Source organism: Periplaneta americana, chromosome 11 (assembly GCF_040183065.1).
Source record: "Periplaneta americana isolate PAMFEO1 chromosome 11, P.americana_PAMFEO1_priV1, whole genome shotgun sequence".
Lineage (NCBI taxonomy): Eukaryota > Metazoa > Arthropoda > Insecta > Blattodea > Blattidae > Periplaneta > Periplaneta americana.
The window spans coordinates 150,127,282-150,148,891 of NC_091127.1; the positions used below are offsets into that span (position 1 = coordinate 150,127,282).

Consider the following 21,610-nt stretch of genomic DNA (forward strand, 5'->3'; position numbering starts at 1 on the left):
AAAAAAAAAAAAACACGTAGTCCCACAATCATATTGTCTAATATTCTACATCATACTATTACTTTTGAGCATAGCAACAGGCATCTATAATGAACTCCTCATTTCTCATGAAAAAAAAATAAATAAATAAATAAATAAATAAATAAATAAAACAAACAACAACTGAATAGACTACAGTGGACTATAGTGGCCTTTATGTTGTCAACAAACAGCTGGATACATTAAGAAGATTGACTGAAGAACTGAAAAGACTACAGTGCACTTCATGTTGCCAGCAAACAACTGGATACATTAAGAAGATTTATTATTATTATTATTATTATTATTATTATTATTATTATTACTCCAATTGTCTAACTCTTTATCTTTGCAAATGCCAGTTTTCTTTTCCTATAATCATCAGGTTCTCCTAACAAAAGAGTACACAAAATCATGAAAATGACTTTTGATTCTGCATATGACAAAAAAAATTGGAGTCTTTACAATCATTTCCACTCTGAAAGCCTGACATCTCATATGAGTATGAATAGCTGTTTCACTGAAAGTAAAAAAAAAGCTAGCGTATGATGTTATCTACTTATCTTCTGTTACAGCTGACCTTTTAAGTGTGAAAACTGTACGTTCCTGTATTCTAAGTATATTTTAATGGCATTTACGTTTAACTTGTATGATGAAACTTAAAATTTATTACATGAAGTTTAGAATGTTGTTGGCACTATTTTATGAAATTTTATCGTGACACTTCAGTGTGATATTTATTTATATTACTTACTTGTCTGGGTCCAAAATGAGAAAGTCCTTGACGCTCTTGATTAACAGATGGACGGCGATCATGTCTTCTGGGTGAATCAGGCTGTTCCTCTTCTAGCAAGTCATCAAGAGATTCATCTGCAACTGCTAAGTTTCCATCAAATAGATCATTATAATCTTGTTGATCTTCACTCATTTGCGCACTCATGGTAGATGTTTCCTTGTCTGCAGCTAACAGAGTCCAGAGAGGTAGTGGGGGAATGGAAGTGATTTCTGCATAATCCAGAGTTAGTTCTTCCGGTATTGCTGTTGTAGAGCCTCGTTGTTCCAATGGACTTGTTGTGCCTGAAAACAAACATAATAAAGCATGTCTATTATAGAAAAATGGCTTCCTTAAGGTACGGTCACACGTCACTACTTTCGCTGTGCAACTTTTGTACTGCAGCTGGAAAAGTTGCGTGTTGTGTTCACATGTAAGCTAAAAGTAGCACGCTGCACGCTACTTTTCGTGCTGCGCAACCCGAGTGCAGCAAAAGTTGCAACTGGAGGTTGCGAGTCTGTTCACACACAAGGCGTTACTTTTGCAGCCGCAGTCATACTGCAGTTTCCATCTCCGTGTTAACTTCTCAATATACATTTTGTGGTTATGTTCGCATTATTAATAAACTAATGCGAAAGCTTACTTATCTATTACTTGCTTTTCTGTCCTAACTAGTATTCAGAAATTGGCATTATTTTTACTAGAAAGCTTTTAAAAACGCCTATATACTTAAATGATAACCAACAGCATATTCACGTAATCCATGTTGGCAACCCTCCTGTTTGAAACTACGCTACAGAAAATTAAAAAAGTGAATTATATCGTCAACAAATATGCTCAGACTGTGTTGTGCATTTAATAACTGTTACAAATAATTTATTTTCATCATGTCTAACATTAAAATACATCCAAACAATAAAAGTATCATTGACACATTTGGGTGGCAACACTGATCGCAACTGCAGCAAAAGTTTCAACAAAACCGATATCAAAAATGCTGTGACTGCAACCCTGAGAACCCTGTTGACACGTCACTACTTTTAAGCTGCGCGCAGCATGGAAAAGTAGCAGGCAGCAGGTTCAGCAGCCGCTACGTTTTTGGATTGCACCGTTGTTCACATATCGCAGTACGAGAGTTGCGCAGTTTTTTGTACTGCATCGCTGCAAAAGTAGCGACATGTGGCCGTACCTTTAGAGTGATTTCATTATAAAAGCAGCTAAGATAAGATAACCATATTCAATTTAGCAAAAACTTATGAACAGGAATATTTCTTCTGAGCAATATCTGAATGTTTAGGTATCAATCATGCATTATTTCCTCTTATTATAACAACACTATTGTTCTAAACAATACTAATTTTATTCCTTATGATGATCGTGATTTACATGAAACTAAAAGAAAATAAAATTGTTAATTAGAATATAAGAAACATATTTCTCTACATTCCTACAAATCATCATACTGTTTACCAAAAATTGAGAGGGATTTAAAGAAATTTCAAAGATTGCGTGGAACATCTATAAAGTAATAAAATCCAACATGTATTTATTTCAACACAGTAATGTATTTTATCCATGACCATAACGAAAAACATGCCTTTACTAAAAACTTTTGCGTTTGTAAAGTAGGCTTTTATTCAACATTACTTTATTTCACTAGTGAGATAAAGACTTTACCTCACAGTTTGAACTTTATCTCACAGTTCATTAGTATTTTCCTAGTACCCGGGTACGCACGTATACTTTTCCATTCAACTATTACTCAAGAAGTTAATATATTAGTTACTAGATGTCACTACCTCTACTTCTTTATTACCATTTCTTAAATATACATACACTCAATCTCCTTCTCTTTTCTCTATCTACTACGTCGTAATTTGTGCATTACATCCATATCTAATATGTATCTTTTTAAAATTTTGAAATAATTTACCTTTTGGGATGCGAGGAGACTTGAACCTGCTAAGTTGGGTTTATGGGATTTTAAAACAACACGCATTAGCCAACTGAGCTAAACAGACACGATGATTAATTAAGTTTTAATATTCCTCTTAAGTTTACAGAAATAAAATGTGAAATTATTTTAATCACATTAGTCCTGTTAACACTTCTAAATAATCCCTGAAACTTCAAAAAGACGAAAATACACGTTTAAAATGAAAAAATATATGTATTAAAATTATATAATTAATTATAATTTATTTATCCAACGCCTTAGATACCATTTTTTACTAATCATGGCCTCCTACATCATGACCTACCTAGTATACTTATCGATTCTAAAATCCAGGCCATAATATGTGATTATATGAGGACTTATTTTCAACATATTTTCTTTTATAAAACATAATTTTTCGTTATGGTCATGGATAAAATTACGTATGGTACTTGTGAACGTGATCTTTATTGCGCTTGTGTAATTTAAGCACTCGGCTGACGCCTCATGCTTAAATCTTTCCACTCGAGCAATAACGATGCACTTACCTCACAAGCACCATAAATAACTATTGTTTGACATTCATGTATAGGCCTATACATAACCCATATGCCCAATATGTTCATGATTATTGTGGGGAAAACTTTCAAACACATAAAATAGAGAATGGAGATGAAATGCATGGAAAACCACTTACATTTCTGTTTCTGCGGTATCATGATTAACATCAGAGTAAACTTTTCATGTCAAAACATTACAATTTTTCTCTTTTATACCTCGAACATAGATGTTTCATATCAAAAGTAAATATCTTCATTTTTTTATGTTCTTTCACTTGCACTCATGAGTAGGGGGCGGATGTTGATGACCTAAAAATCTACTTAAAATGATCATTAAAATGCCCTTAAACTAATGGAAAAATGACATGAAATTAAAAGAAAATGACATTTAAATATTATTCAAAGTACTCGCACCACAATTTCTTAAAAATTAATCACCTTCTTTCAATAACTGCCCTGCAAATCATAGAGAGAGGAAGCAACTTCCTGGAATTTGGATAAGATAAAGGAAAAGGACATGCAAAAAATGAAGGTTTTTAAGGGAAAACTATAGATTTTAATGAGGTGGTGGTCCATGTCAGTGTGGTGGTCTCCGTCTCCTCTCCTTCCGTTCTTCACTTTTGTTACCAGATCTTCCAGACAAGGGAGTGTGAATTACAAAACAAATTGTGGGTGCAGCTTGCATTCTTGCAATCTTTGTGTTAAAAATACTGTCCCTTCCCTTCCATGGGGACACATCAACATCCTGTCCAGGACACGGTGAAAGTTTCTCTCTTTCCAAACATGAATTCTAAAAGACACCCGCGTACTGACAAAAGAACAGTAGCAGTCAAAGCCCTCACTTAAACTAAGCTGTTGTCAAGCATTTTATATTACTTCCGTTGTGTGAGGTGAAGCCTTCAGTTGAATGAGGGATGGTCTTTATAGTTTGTTTCAAACTATAAAAATTAAGTTTCACTGTTATTCACTTATTCAGTAGGTAATTACTACTGACCTATTTGCTTAGAAAAAGATTTAACAGACCTATCGGTAAAGAAGAAAGTAAAATGGATTCCAAATGATCTAAATGTTCTTCAAAGTATTAAAAATGACCAAAAATGCCGAAAAAAATATAAAAATGACCTATTAGTTCAAAAACATCGAAAAATGGAAAAAATGCAATACAAGAAATTAATTTTTTACGTTGATATTAACATACAAAGGATTTGAAGACATTATTACAAAAATAGCCCTAGTCATTTTTAATGAAATTGAGTTAAGGACACATTTGCTACTATTTCAAATGTTTATAGACTCCAAAAACGGCCCATGTCAAGTGCAATAGACATAAGAATAAAACACCAGCTGAACGGAAATAGCTGACATGTGTTATTCTTTTATTTTTCATTGTTCTCCTGAAAAATAGCAATTTTGACAAGGCTTGTTTCTGTAATAATGTCTTCATTTATATAATAATAGACATCGTCCTAATGTGAAAAATAAGATGACTTTTCATCAACATCCGCCCCCTACTCATGAGTATATGTTGTTGTTTTCTAATGCCAGGCATTTGATAATAAAGCCATTTGGTTCATGGGTATATGTAAAATACATACCTGCGCCTATGTAGCTCACTGACAGTGTTCGTGAACGAGACCATCCTCTTTGTCTCACTAAATTCTCTTCATCTGTACTACCTCCTTGACGCATAGCACAAGTTCCAGAGATACACCTGAAACAAGAAAGGAGATAACAATAGATTATACCGTGAGAGAGTAAAAATAACTCAGACCAATTATTAGTTTCAGTGAAAATAAATGAATGCTAAACTTGGACTTTTACCTCATATAACATGAATAAAAATGCTGAAAATGTTAAAGAATTGCTAGTAACAAAACGTAGTTATAAACTTGTTATTTAAGCTATAGGCTAACCTGACTAGATGGGCTAATATAGCCTTGACCCAGCGTATCTTGCCCGAATTGAGGAGTTCCATGAGCTGCTTTGGATGATACTGAGGCAACACAGGGCAAGCAATGCGACTTGCTTCAAACAATCCATAATCTGGCATGTAGTCTACGCTGTTCATTTGATCTGACTGAACTATTGCACCTATTTAAAAACACAATTGAACAAATCAGCATGTAGATGTCATCTGTTATTTAAACAATGAATTTCCCATTTCTATAATTATCACCACCACAATCATCATGTAATTTTCATGGTGTTAGACAACGTGTTCACCTGTTCCAGCTTCAGTTTTCCAAAAGTTGTTTCATGGATCTTTCTAGTTTTCTAATTTCTTTTTGTATGTTGGTTTTCGATATGTTAGAGTTTTTTTTATTCTGTTTACATGTTTCGGTTTACAACTTTAGTTTTTGTCTAATACTGGAATAATTAAGTTTTATAATCTATCTAATAGGCTTAAGGACTTTACTAATATACGGTAGTATATATTGTACACACTATTTAAAGGGTGTAATTGATATTTTGTTATTTGAAGTGTTATATATGTGAAGAAGTGTGTTGTATCAGTGAAGAAGTGCGTTGTGTCAGTGAAGTGTGTTGTGTAAGTGAAGTGTGTTTCTGTCAGAGAAGCTTTATAGTTTATAGTGGCAGTGCAAAGTGAACAGTGAAATATTTTTGAAGTGTTAGTGAAATCAGGATAGAATCAGTGAAATATGTCGTAGTTCCAGTGCAATGAGTGAGTTGTCAGTGAAATGAGTGTAGTGTTGAAAGGTACTTGTGCAGGTATGAATATATCATTCTCGCGGGTTTTAGTTCGAACTTGGGGTTAAGATACAAATTAGATTTACTTTAAATGTTATTTTAAGCGATCGTGCTTCATTTAATTTAGGATATTCCTTGTTATTATTATTATTATTAGTATTATTATTATTATTATTATTATTATTATTATTATTATTATTACTACTACTTACTTACTTACTGGCTTTTAAGGAACCAGGAGGTTCATTGCCGCCCTCACATAAGCCCGCCATTGGTCCCTATCCTGAGCAAGATTAATCCAGTCTCTACCATCATATCCTACCTCCCTCAAATCCATTTTAATATTATCTTCCCATCTACGTCTCGGCCTCCCCAAAGGTCTTTTGCCCTCCGGCCTCCCAACTAACACTTTATATGCATTTCTGGATTCGCCCATACGTGCTACATGTCCTGCCCATCTCAAACATCTGGATTTTATGGTCCTAATTATGTCAGGTGAAGTATACAATGCGTGCAGCTCTGTGTTGTGTAACTTTCTCCATTCTCCTGTAACTTCATCCCTCTTAGCCCCAAATATTTTCCTAAGAACCTTATTCTCAAACACCCTTAATCTCTGTTCCTCTCTCAAAGCGAGAGTCCAAGTTTCATAACCATACAGAACAACTGGTAATATAACTGTTTTATAAATTCTAACTTTCAGATTTTTTGACAGAAGACTAGATGACAAAAGCTTCTCAACCGAATAATAACAGGCATTTCCCATATTTATTCTGCATTTAATTTCCTCCCGAGTGTCATTTATGTTTGTTACTGTTGCTCCAAGATATTTGAATTTTTCCACCTCTTCAAAGGATAAATCTCCAATTTTTATACTTCTATTTCGTACTATATACTATTATTACTACTAGTAGTATTAATTATTATTATTATTATCATTATTAATTGTGTTTATTATTAATTGTCATTATTGAGTGTAATTAGTTACCACTGCCACCGGGTATATACCCATTTGCAGTGTGAATAAATACATACATACATGTACTGTAATACAATTATTTGTATCAACTGTCAATATGTGAGTCTAAAGAGTTAAGATGCCAACATAAATAAGTGTACTATATTGTTTCAATAACATGTATCACTTGTAAATCTACTACCAATCCTCCTCTTAGGAACAGTTCATAGTTCAATTTCAAATAACATTCTGTTTCCAAAAATTCTTGCCATCGCGTAAGTGGCAATGAACATAAAAACAAAACTAAGGGAAGTATAGGTGCAGAGAAGAGAGATTGAAAGCATAAGTAGGGAGGTCAATATATAGTGAAGTTGTGTAAATAGTATAAATAAACTTAGATATTTCCATTTTATTAATTTTTTATGTTACACAATATTTTTATAATGTAGTGTAGTAAAAGTTGTCCAACATAATCCCATGTAATATGCACACATCAATGGTTGAATTATTGCAAGAACTTCGAATTACTGTATTGTGTACTTCATATGCGAAAATCAAATGTGGTACAGATTACTCTTTTTTAATTAAATATTCATGCAAGCCCTTTCATTAGAGTGCATAGTCAAGGTTTTACAGTATATGAATATCCCTTGGCATTGCCATAATTGTAATTACATTTACCTCGTTTCTTTTTACTGTCCAGCATGGTGAGGTTAATAGAGCTCACACGTGATAGATGTGGCATAGAACTGACATTTGCCAGTCTGCGTTGTGAAGTTTCCTGAAAATATCAATTTCATTATAATAGGCGAACTAAACTTCTCTTTTTCGGTTAAATTTATTGAGTGAACATTCAGTAGTACCTGAGCTAAGTTTCGTAAGTCTTCATCTCTTAGATTTCTTGTGTCCTGAAGTTCTTCAGACTCCTGATGATGCAGACCACCACTGCGTTCACACTCAACAGAAACTATAACATATTATTAACAGTTTCAGTAGATATAGAAGGATAATATTATCAAATGTGACAATACTAAAATGATTAATGTATACAGTTTTACAAATCAAGAGTTTATACATTAATCATTAACTCTAAAGAATGAAATCTTAATCTCCAACTGAATGCTAGCATTATAACAATAAGAACAGCAATTAGAATACAACTTTCAATACTAAATTAATTGAAATTTGTAAATAAACACTGGAAAAAGTACAATAACAACCAACCACAATAGCACTCACATTTACGTATGTGCTACTTGTTTCTCTGCCTATAACCAATGCCAACATTACTTAATATTTGATTATGACTGTTATTTACTTTAATTCTTTCTTATGAGACAATGCAATGGAAAGAACCAATAGATTAGATAGCATGAACAAAACTATACACAGATATTTACTACAACTCATCTACAGAATTATTAAAGATCTCCAGGGAAGTTTTTTACAAATGCCACTGATTGCTGTCTTTTGGCACGATTTTTCTCTTAAATCTTCCAGTACAGTAGGGTGGGAACTTCTCAAGTCAAGGCGACGAAAAACCAGACTCACCGCATTGTTCAAGGCACAAATGGGACACAAAGTATGGACCTATTTCAATGCTAGATTAGCAACACCATCATACTTAGGAAGGACTGATCATATTAGGAAGTTTAAATGTAGAAAACAAAGAACGGACGTGGCAAAATTTTCCTTTGTTAACCGCACAATAATAGACTGGAACAGCTTACCTGCGGCAATCTTTCAGGGTGGTCCTCTTAAAATCAATACATTTAAGAAAAGGTTGAGAAGATTAGACTGAAAATTTAATTGGAGGTGCAGTGTAATTATTTAAGTTGTGTCATGTAATTAATTGAGTTGATATGTAATTAATTAAGATGATATATAATTTAGTTGATATGTAAATAAATTAAGGTGATATGTAATTAATTAAGATGATATGTAATCAAGTTGGTATGTAATTAATTAAGGTGATATGTAATTACTTAAATTGGTAATAGTTGGGTGAAATAGAAGTACTCATAAGTTAGATTTACTTTTGCTTATCGTAGGCGTTATTATAGAATAGTTTTTATTTATAGTCCTAGGTTTATTGCATCTACTATTGATAGATTTACGTTTATTTTATTTTATTTCATTTACGTTTATTTTATTTTATTTAATGTATTTGTAATTATTGTATATTATATATCACTACCACCGGGTGTATACCCAATTGTAGTGTTAATAAACAAATACATACATACATACATACATACATTGAAACTCACTCTCGCAATTAAAACTGTAAATGTATACGCCCGCTATTTTCAACAGATTCTCGAAATGATTACCATTTGCCTCCATATGCCTCACACATTTAGAACATGTTTCTTGAAAAGAGGTACAGTTCTTCAGTTGAAATATTAAGAATTTATATCGTGATATTTTCAAGTACTTCTAGAGAATGAGGCTAATTTTCATACATTTTGTTTTTAAACTATCTGAACAGCCAGAAATCTGCAGACTGAAACTACTGATGAATACATCACAAATAAAAATTCTATGTTAAAGACTGTATCTCATTTATACAATTAAACATCTACAATGGAACCCCTTTTTAACGAATCTCTGAGGGATTACTTTTTTTTTTTCCTTAAATAGGGGTTTTTCTTAAAAGGGGGTTTACATAAAATGAAAAAGAAAGGTTAAAATAACTATAGTACTAACTTGTAATGTATATTATATACCAACATAATTATTTAATAGGTCTACATTATTCACAATACATTTCATTATAATATTTTCAAATTTTTCAAATGGTGAGGCATGAATGTCTTTTGATTTGGTTGAACCCAATCCACACTGAAACTTGGCATTGAAAATTTCTTTGGCAAACCCTGCTTTTTTGTCATATGTGATTAGCCTTGACATCCCTTATTATTTTCACTTTCTGTCCGTTAGTTAATTTCTTCCATTTAGTTGCCATTATAACGATGCATAAAAACAAAAAACTTGGAAACAGGATCCACACAACTCATGAGAACAAAACACGCAAAACAACCACTCTGTGAAAGCAACGCAAAGCATGACCACAAGGAACAATAAAGAATAACACCACCGTGTGACACTGCATTACTATTGGTTGAGATTGCTATTGAATATGTCAGTACTATTGATTATTGACAGTTGATTCGATATTTCGGGCTTCATTATCACAAAATTCACTTGAAAAATATTCCTTAAAATGGGAATTAATATTACATTATTATTATTATTATTATTATTACTACTATTACACTTTTACTATGTCATACTACTTTTGACCAATAAAACAGTATGAAAAGACGTCTTTCAACCAATCATGGCTGCTTATCACACAATTTTATCGCTTCCCTAGCATTTGTTTAATTTTATCGCTTCCCTAGCATTTGTTTGTTTTTATCACTACCCTAGCATTTGTTTCTTTGTTTGCCAACATTTCAAACTGCAAATTCTTTATGGTACTATAAAACATGCTTAGCAAACGTAATTTGTTTCCCTCACAGATAGTCGTCTGAAAATGGCAGTTCCATTCAATCATTTTAGTGAAGGTAACATTAGTGAAATAGAATTTTAGTAAGTCAATATCTATTTTATTGTATTAGAGTACTTTATTTCTTCTAATCTTTATATACTTTCTCCTGTTATTATCACCTTCCTACCATTTGTTTCTTTGTTTGCCAACATTTGAAACTGCAAATTCTTTATGGTACTATAAAATATGCTTTGCCATCGTCATTTGTTTACAGCATAGACAGTCAACTGAAAATGGCGACTCTGTTCAAATGTTTTGGTGAAGCTAACATTAATGAAATAGAATTTCAGTAAGTCAATTAATATATTGGTGTATTAGAGTACTTTATTTCTTCTTTTCTTTATATACTTTCTTCTAATCGTGTAATAGTCAATTAAATCCCAATCGAGTTTTGATTTTCTCTAGATAAATCAAAACCTCTAGTGAGATTACTGTTGATAATTTGGCTGGGACTTAACAGATTATTCCTTAAAAATGGGAATTCCTTAAAAACAGGAATGTTAAAATGAGGTTCTACTGTATGTTCTGACTGCATTGTTTTCAGCCTTCCAATTGAAATGTGCTTAAAATTTGCTGATGCTAAAGTCGATATGATTGTAATGGAAAACAAAGAAAAATGTTTCCTAGTAACATATTTTTTCAAAACCTGTGGCATTTTTAAAGAATTTCCCTGTAGTTATAAAGTTATTACTGTTTTTGTACTTATTTTTTTTTTACTCTCTACCAAGTAAGTATTTAATTGCATATGACCAAAAATTGTCCATGTAAACATAAGACCACTTACATGCAGGATGATGACCAAATGTAATGAGCTCCCAACTGCCGCAATAAAATGTTGAGTTCAAAACTGCATGATACTCAAAATTTTATAATGTAAGAAAAATTCTTTCTAATGAATATGTGCACAATATGCTTCTGTAAACTCCTAAGAGTAAATCGAAGGCAGAAAATCTTTCCCATTAAATGAAATATTTTTGACTTGGAATGTATTATAATATAATTACTCATAAAAGGGGCAATCAATAAGTTTCCGGACTGCCCTGAATGTAGGCCACACACAAGACATAGAAAACAGAGAATTTATCTAGAGCCAGGGAAAAGTCTGGAATCTATACTAAATGCATCACTTGAAAGGCAGAGAAGAAGACTAGCCGTAAGGCATATATGGAGAGATTCCAGGAAAAATCGCATGTATTTTTTTTTAATTGGTTATTTTACGACGCTTTTTTCAACTACAGTGAAACCTGTTCAAGACGGAAGTGACATGGTCCTAATTTTTTTTCCGTTGTGGACAGGTTTCCGTGTTATTCAGGTGTGAAGTTAAAATGGAATATTTTATCATTTGCATAAATGAAAAACAAAATGGCACACCACAAATTGTAGGAATTACAAAATATTCTGTTTAACACCACTGACATTAAATCAGCTTCCTGTCACTTATTTAATTGGTGAATGATCTTGATGAAAATCTCATTTCGTGTATAACTTGTATCGTAACTCACTCATTAAACACTATAAAGTTTATTAATTACACTAAATTTAGTATCTAAGTATAATATAATACTGTACTGTATATCACAGCACATTATTTAATTGGACTAGGAGCCTAGAAGCCTTGGATTCTGGATTATTTAATTTCTTTGCCAGTTCATGGGTTTTCTTTGCAGAATAGGTCCAAAAATTTGCATGATCTTTGAAAGGGCGAGAACAATCCACTCCCACAACAGTTCATTTATTTCTATGTAACCAGTTGTTTTCTCTTTCCTTTTATGTAACCACTATTGACCGCAAGCCACTCATTCATGATACGGCCTTTATTTTTGAAAGTGTTAAGTTACACCTGAGTTTTTCATTCATAAATTTCAACATTATTTTTCATATTCTTCGTTTCTCATTTTCCTCGATAACTTTTACTTAATGATAGTGCAACATTTTTATGCAACTATTTTTTATCACGAAATCACTAATACACTTGCGTCCTACCCAGCTACGACAGTATACAGGAGTGAAGCATTGAACATCTTTGAAGGGACTCGTCTGCCTAGTCAATAGGGTAATAAAATTTATGACCAGGCCAACACACCCTCGCACCCTAAAAAATTTTACAAAGAAAACTTGTTTTTATCTTAGTGACCTACTAGTATTTCGTACATTTCTTGAAAGCACATACTGTTTCAAAATATAGTTTACATTAAAGTAGTGTGTCCAAAGTATTATTTCTGTTTTGAACAGTAGCAGACAGTTTCCGTTTCTGTGTTTTATTCAGGAAAAATTACACATAATACATATGAATTTCGCCAGGACCAATAAATTGTTCCGAAATAGACAGGATTCCGGATTATTCAGGTTCCGATTTGAACAGGTTTCACTGTACTATGGTTATATTGCGTCTTAATGAGATGAAGGTGATAATGCCAGCAAAATGAGTCCAGGGTCCAATGCCGAAAGTTAGGCAGCATCTATTCTTATTGAGTTGAGGGAAAACCCCGGAAAAACCTCAACCAGATAACTTGTCACAACCAGAATTTGAACCTAGGCCCAGGTTGTTTCATGGTCAGGCGTGCTAACTGTTACTCCACAGCGATGGAAAAAATCACACGTAGAAGATCAGTTCTTAAAGACAATCTGATGCTGTTTGATGGACTGACTCAACAGGCATGGAAGCAATGATCTTCAGTGACATGCGCATTTATGTGTAATGGTACAACAAATTCAAGTGCAGTTCGGAAATATATTGATTGCACCTTTTATGTTAAAGGTTTGAGTTGCACATTATAACATGAAGACTGTTCCACAATTTAATTTTCATATTAAGTATTTACGTAATAGAGCTAATTTCTTTCTCATATTACGATATTATGACATAAATGTTATACACTTACAGTCTGGCTTCCATTGTGAATAGACATGCATTTCACTATCCATCCCTACAACAAGAATTCCATCACGGACCCACGAAATCTGCATAGGCAGGGGGGGAAGACCATCTGCAGTGACCAAGTCAATTTTGCGTAGTTTCATCCATCTGTTATCAGAAAAATAATAATGAACAAACAGTTATGTAGGAAGATCCCTCGTAACTAATATTAATCTTTTACAAGATGATTAATACCTGATTTCATCAACAAAATGTGGGGCTGCTAAAGATGAGGCTTTCCTGAGAATAGGACGATTTGCAGATTGAGACTCCTTCATGGCCTTCATGTTGGCTTGTGCTAAATCACTTGACACAGGTGTGAAGAGCATCACCTAGAAAGATACAAGAGTAATGACTAAGGATACCATAAAATGCTGAATAAAATACATCACTTAGTAAATAAATCTGTTGTAATTCGCGAAACAAGTTATTATTTAAATATGTAAATGGCGAAAAAATAAATTTCACACAGTTTAAAAAAAATGACTGTGTATCAAGCTGAAATTCTTTGTATAATATGTGTTACTGTTTCGGTAACAGAAAACCACAAATTTAAGTCACACAGTAAGCATGCACTCAATGCTGGGCTATGGTATTTTGTCAACCCACTTGAGGTATGTGGATAAAAGGAAACAATTGAGTCAGGGTTTGGTATAGTTCTTAAATAGCTTAGTTGGTAGAGCATTGGCGTGCTCAACCAAGGGTCCCGGGTTTGATACCCAGCCCTAGAATAATTTTTCCCCTTGAAATTATTCTATTCAACTAGGTAATTTGCAACTTAGCATGAAAGTGGTTATTATAACTACTATAGGAATTTTCAAAATTGTCTCATAATAATCTCTTTCTATTATCTAACATTATTTGAAATATATTAACATTCTATGTTCCGTATTTGCTCGCGTAATTTGCGCCCCCGCGTATTTTGCGCACCCTAATTTTTAAGGGATTATTTTGAACTTTATTTTTGCTCCGTGGTATTTTGCGCACACATTTTACATACATATTTTTTTCAGTGTAGTAGGGATTACGTACATATTTTTTTCAGTGTAGTAGGGATTTTCCTTTCCCACAGTCCATCGTAGGTCATTCACCAGCAACTGAAGTACCTGCTTCAGAAAGAAACCCCAAAGTCCCACTACTTTAACAATGCTTGTCCTTGGTAGAGACAAGTTACCGGTATAGAAAATTAGCCTTACCGTAAATACTTACCTATACATATACTAATTAAGATAAACTCAGAACAGGACCTCTTATTTGAAAAATCCGCATATTTTAAGCACCCCAATTTTTCAGTGGCCAAAGTTAATTAAAAAGTGCGCAAATTACGCGAGCAAATACGGTATTTTAGCTTAATTCTGCTACATAGTTTGCATTTCAGTGTTTAATAAATTAATAGTTCATAGTATTTTGTTGTTTAATTCGTAAATAACTATTGTATACATGTAGCTCTTATCTAAATCAAATTGTTGAATTCTTTGTAAGTTCATACACATGTATGTATACTTTTTGCTGGTTGAGTGGAAGAGAAGGCCTTGCGGCCTTAACTTTGCCAGCTAAAATAAATCATTATTATCATTATCATTATAGGCCTATATTCCTAAGTAAAGATTTTACATACGTTGCACAAACCTATTATTAAGCTAAGTTTTATTGAATATTTTACTTACATAGCATATAATATTTTCCCCCTTCAAATTATTCTAGTCAACTAGGTAATTTACAACTTAGCTTATTTTAACACATGACAGTGGTTATTGTAACTACTATAGGCCTATATGCCTAAGTAAAGATTTTACATACGTTGCACAAACCTATTATTAAGCTAAGTTTTATTGAATATTTTACATACATAGCATATAATATTTTTCCCCTTCAAATTATTCTAGTCAACTAGGTAATTTACAACGTAGCTTATTTTAACACATGAAAGTGGTTATTATAACTACTATAGGCCTATCTATATGCCTAAGTAAAGATTTTACATACGTTGCACAAGCTAAGTTTTATTGAATATTTTACATACATAGCATATAATATTTTTCCCCTTCAAATTATTCTAGTCAACTAGGTAATTTACAACTTAGCTTATTTTAACACATGAAAGTGGTTATTATAACCACTATAGGCCTATCTATATGCCTAAGTAAAGATTTTACATACGTTGCACAAGCTAAGTTTTATTGAATATTTTACATACATAGCATATAATATTTTTCCCCTTCAAATTATTCTAGTCAACTAGGTAATTTACAACTTAGCTTATTTTAACACATGAAAGTGGTTATTATAACTACTATAGGCCTATCTATATGCCTAAGTAAAGATTTTACATACGTTGCACAAGCTAAGTTTTATTGAATATTTTACATACATAGCATATAATATTTTTCCCCTTCAAATTATTCTAGTCAACTAGGTAATTTACAACTTAGCTTATTTTAACACATGAAAGTGGTTATTATAACTACTATAGGCCTATCTATATGCCTAAGTAAAGATTTTACATACGTTGCACAAACCTATTATTAAGCTAAGTTTTATTGAATATTTTACTTACATAGCATATAATATTTTTCCCCTTCAAATTATTCTAGTCAACTAGGTAATTTACAACTTAGCTTTTTTTAACACATGAAAGTGGTTATTATAACTACTATAGGCCTATATTCCTAAGTAAAGATTTTACATACGTTGCACAAACCTATTATTAAGCTAAGTTTTATTGAATATTTTACTTACATAGCATATAATATTTTTCCCCTTCAAATTATTCTAGTCAACTAGGTAATTTACAACTTAGCTTATTTTAACACATGAAAGTGGTTATTATAACTACTATAGGCCTATCTATATGCCTAAGTAAAGATTTTACATACGTTGCACAAACCTATTATTAAGCTAAGTTTTATTGAATATTTTACTTACATAGCATATAATATTTTTCCCCTTCAAATTATTCTAGTCAACTAGGTAATTTACAACTTAGCTTATTTTAACACATGAAAGTGGTTATTATAACTACTATAGGCCTATCTATATGCCTAAGTAAAGATTTTACATACATTGCACAAACCTATTATTAAGCTAAGTTTTATTGAATATTTTACTTACATAGCATATAATATTTTTCCCCTTCAAATTATTCTAGTCAACTAGGTAATTTACAACTTAGCTTATTTTAACACATGAAAGTGGTTATTATAACTACTATAGGCCTATATTCCTAAGTAAAGATTTTACATACGTTGCACAAACCTATTATTAAGCTAAGTTTTATAGAATATTTTACATACATAGCATATAATATTTTTCCCCTTCAAATTATTCAAGTCAACTAGGTAATTTACAACTTAGCTTATTTTAACACATGAAAGTGGTTATTATAACTACTATAGGCCTATATGCCTAAGTAAAGATTTTACATACGTTGCACAAACCTATTATTAAGCTAAGTTTTATTGAATATTTTACATACATAGCATATAATATTTTTCCCCTTCAAATTATTCTAGTCAACTAGGTAATTTACAACTTAGCTTATTTTAACACATGAAAGTGGTTATTATAACTACTATAGGCCTATATGCCTAAGTAAAGATTTTACATACGTTGCACAAACCTATTATTAAGCTAAGTTTTATTGACTATTTTACTTACATAGCATATAATATTTTTCCCCTTCAAATTATTCTAGTCAACTAGGTAATTTACAACTTAGCTTATTTTAACATATGAAAGCAGTTATTATAACTAACTACTATAGGCCTATATTCCTAAGTAAAGATTTTACATATGTTGCACAAACATATTATTATCAACCTAAGTTTTATTGTATATTTTACATACATACCAGAAGCATATCATTAAGCTAAAATTTAATAACCAGTTTTTTTACCTTGCTGCCAACTCCTACAGTAAGAATATGCGATCCATCTTCTTTTGATACCCAGTCAAGTTGAACAAGATGTTTCTGAGTCAAAGGACAAGTGTTACCACACTCTATTATAGATTTACGGAGTGACTGCAAGGTGCTAAAACTAGGAACTGCCAACAAACCTGGAAGAAATAAACACAGTATAATAAAAACAGAATACTTACGTAATTTCTTCTTACATGGCATCATTCATATAAAATATAAACACATTTTTCAAATGAAACTCTTATTCATTAGAACACATCATACTACTATGATTACTGTGTCAACTGCTGATTATTATTCTACAAGAATCATCTCGAAAATCAGTCCTTTTGGAATTTTAACTCATAATTTGTATACAAGATTGTATTAATAATGTGTTACAAAATTATACAAATAAAGAAAATTAAGATATTTTTCCTAGAGCTCCATTCATTCACATTTACATGCCATAAATCTATCGCCCAGTTCACATGCTGGCTATGAATTCTACTGTCAGTAAAAATTTACTAGCCTTGGCCAGGTTTGGATTTAATGGCAAGTATTGTAACAATCACTGTGGACAACATTTTATTCTTTTATGGTGATACTGTATTACTATTAATATTTCGTAAATAAAATTTATTACGTACCACCAGTAGTTTTATGGAGATTTGTATGGTGATCATTTTGTTCTCCATTTTTCAGTGGACTTCGAACATCTTCTGAAGAGAAGGTCTGCATAATATGGTTGAGACGTTGCTTTTTTTGTAAGAACCGACTATCATATAAATAACTTAAATCTAAATGTGGATCCACTTGAATTCGTGGTAAGTGAATATTTTTCAGATGAATTGTGTCCTCTAGAACCCATTCTGAACCTATAAAAGAAAAGAAAATTCAAGAATTTTATTGGTTCTAAATAATACCAAAACATTAAATTTAATTATCTTTTTAAGCACTCTCGTTAATCCGGCACTCTCTGCGCAGGAAATAGCTTGATTAGCAAGAGTCTACTATATCGACAATTTGAATTAATTCAAAATAAATTATATGTCCTAATACTATCCACTACAAGTGAAACAAATAATAATATCACAGCAATTTTCATAATTCCTGTAGACTGATTTCAAGTTAAAAAAAACTTAACTTGCTAGTGTTCAATTCAAATCAGGAAGATGTAATGAATACTCCTATTTTGTGTAGAGGCTTTATAAACAGTCATGGCCTGTCATCAATCTAAACAAAACGACGGCAAATTTTCGTGGAATTTCTTCAGGATTTCTCAATATTATTTCAATACAACTACATTTTCATTGCATTATTTCAAGTTTCCTCACCTCCAGTGCTCTCACACTCGTAAATAGCAACACACAAATTGACGTATCTTGAATCTGGATCGTTCTTTGAAGGCCTAGTGAAAGATTTTCCATATTTATATGCACAAGCTATTCTTCCACTATATGCAGCACTAATATTCAGAGGCTGACCTGTAAAAGAAAATATTTGTAAATGCTGAAAATGTAATTATACGCGAATATAAAAACATATTTAAACTTTCGTTTTTTTAATTGATCTCCACTGTGGCTCAGGTGGTGGTATATCAGACTACAAATCCAGTTGTTGTTGTTTTCTAATGCCAGGCGTTTGACAATAAAGTCATTTGACCTCTTGCACTCCAATATTTTTCAAAGACATTATCACTACAAATCCAGTGAACCTCGATTTCCAAAAGGAAAAAAAATTAACTCTTTTCTATAGCAACTAGATGTCTCTCTCTTGTCTTATGTTCGTAACACTTGACCAAGGTGTCCTGATACTTGAGAATTTCTTATAATTCTAAATCATCAGATAGGGAGAATAGAATAAGCCAAAGAGGTCCAATGTTTGAAGTGAGTAACAATGAGTTAAAAATTTCGCAGACACATGCAGTGGAACTCTTGATTTTAACGTGTTCATAGATGTTCTATATTTTCATAGTACAATAAAGCACCATTTACACGTTTTTATTGGGGTCTGAAAAAATGCACATGAAAAAAAAAAAGTATAGCAGAAATTACATTTTAATAACATCTGAAATAGTATTTGAAGACTATATGATATGATATATTTGGTCACAGCACTTCTTTACATATAATGGTGTACCTCACATTTCTGTATCCGGTGCCACCATTAACATATTACAGTAACACAATATTTGCAGTACACATCTACACAAATACTCCCAATTACACTATGTACCTTTTTTATTACTTGTTCAATCTCCCCTTCAGTATTTCTCCTACATTTCATTTGCTATTCTCTATTTGATCATTAATCGTAATATATCTAAAATTATATACGCCTTTCAAACCCCCTTTTTCCTCTAACTACTATTCACTAAAATTTCAATTTCACTTATTCTCTGTAAATTATCATATTGAATTATTTGCCCTATTTGTTCCTTGACCTTTTCTCCTATCTTTCTCTTATATTCATTTACTGTTCCAACGTATTTGAAGACTATATGGGAAGAATGAGTTAAGTCAATTTAGTAAAATTTTTAAAAATTAAATTTATAACTTCATAGTTAGGCCCTCTTGAGTGTATACTACAGTACTCAAATTTATAACCATATTCTTGAAGAATGTAAGATTACTTGTAGAAAATCTTAGCTATTTAGAACCAATGCTGGCTAATTTATTACATTTCAAACAATCCAGAAAATTTTACGAAATTGACTTTCCTTGTTCTTCCTGTATGATCTCCGTTTAATAACATGTGATTATTTTACAAAACAATTATTTTAGGCTGCTTGCTCCTAAGGAATATATCATATCCTCAAATTGTGAAAACTGTTTCATAATTTGTTCAGTTACATCATGGTTTGTTACAAGACGTTTCACTGTTTTTAAAGCGTAACAACATCATTAATGATGTAAGGCAAACACGGGCAGCTTCGAATTTCCACTTTTTTCGAAGTGGACCTCATCCTAACAATGAATACGTACTGTATTTCCGCATTTTTACATTTTCACACCAAACCTAATTTCGAACAAAATTAATTTAGAACATATAAATGACATTTCATATCTCCTGGGGTTTAAAATACTATTGTATAAGTGTAAAAAATGAATAAACCAGAACTGTATGTCTGAAATAAATTAACCTGGAAAATATAGGAATTCTGCCAGGACCTCAGAAAAAATCGAATAGCTTGTGAAAAATGCATAAGTGTGAAACAAATTTAAAAAGTTTTACTGTACATATTTCCCAAGTTTACGTTCCTCAAATAATGATGAATGTTCGTTTCACTTCATTAAGGAACTTGTTAATGAACTCATGTCGAAACCTCTCCCCAAATTGCGCACATGGATATCTACAATATACAGAAATAAAAAAATTAGCTGCCCATACTATAGTCCCGTCGCTCTAATTTCCGGCAGCCAATCATGTTGCAGGTCGGCTACATTTAAACGTGTGCATCTTGTGATTCGCTGATTAAGATGTAAAGCATTTCCTAAGGCTGGATAAATACTTAATATATAATCGCCCGCCATTCTGGCTCTTTCGTTGGTGTTCGCAGAAAGCACATGAGGACATTATTTGCTGCTCAATTATTTGCTGAATTACAGTGCGTTTGATTTATTATCATAGGAGCTACGACATGATAATGTTTAACAGTGTGGCAAATAGATCCCTTGTCTGGTAGCTCGGCAACGAAGAACAAAAATGGCGAACGATACTACCGACCTAGACTTTATAGATCCTTGACTTCCTAAGACGTAAGCAAAGAGGAGGAGTCACACTGGGAATAACAGCGTTGCGACTATAATTGTACAGTTGCGAAATTATAGCTAGAATAAAAGATTATTGAAAAACTGAGATGCTTCTTGCTTCGAAGTGTGCAGAACTCACTCAGCTGGATGACGTTAGCACGTGACAGAGTAGGGATTCGTGAAGCATGCAACTCAACCACTCTTTCAAAATATGCAACAATGTTCCTTATTGCAGCATTCCAAGAAAATTTCCATAATCTTACAGTCAGTATGGGCAGCTATTTTTTTTTTTTTTATAATTATCTGCTGTGGAGATTTAATTATGCACGTAGTTTGAAGGAATGTTTTGACATAAGCACATTAACAGTTTCCTTCTACATACAAAAGATTAATCTGTAAAGAAGAATAACCTGAAATGTCGATGGCTGACTCAGGATCCTTTCTAATCATCTCCCACTCACACCACTCATAGCTTCTCTTCTTTTCACTTGATTTGGTAACCTTGCAATTCCAAAACCTATATTTGAAGAAAAA

General features: G+C 32.2%; 1 protein-coding gene across 4 annotated transcripts in view; it reads right to left on the reverse strand.

Moving 5' to 3' along the window:
* The window catches only part of Rbcn-3A (rabconnectin-3 alpha), a 190,436-nt gene that overhangs the window by 99,621 nt on the left and 69,205 nt on the right, over positions 1 to 21,610 (reverse strand). For all 4 annotated transcript variants that reach the window (XM_069840227.1, XM_069840225.1, XM_069840224.1 and 1 more), the window contains exons 20-30: positions 21,487 to 21,593; positions 18,659 to 18,808; positions 17,972 to 18,199; positions 17,319 to 17,479; positions 13,619 to 13,755; positions 13,389 to 13,531; positions 7,814 to 7,917; positions 7,632 to 7,731; positions 5,200 to 5,377; positions 4,882 to 4,997; positions 773 to 1,095 (exon numbers count right to left, since the gene is read on the reverse strand). In XM_069840227.1, coding sequence (XP_069696328.1) covers positions 773 to 1,095; positions 4,882 to 4,997; positions 5,200 to 5,377; positions 7,632 to 7,731; positions 7,814 to 7,917; positions 13,389 to 13,531; positions 13,619 to 13,755; positions 17,319 to 17,479; positions 17,972 to 18,199; positions 18,659 to 18,808; positions 21,487 to 21,593 — 1,747 coding nt within the window. The remainder of the gene's footprint in view (positions 1 to 772; positions 1,096 to 4,881; positions 4,998 to 5,199; positions 5,378 to 7,631; positions 7,732 to 7,813; positions 7,918 to 13,388; positions 13,532 to 13,618; positions 13,756 to 17,318; positions 17,480 to 17,971; positions 18,200 to 18,658; positions 18,809 to 21,486; positions 21,594 to 21,610) is intronic.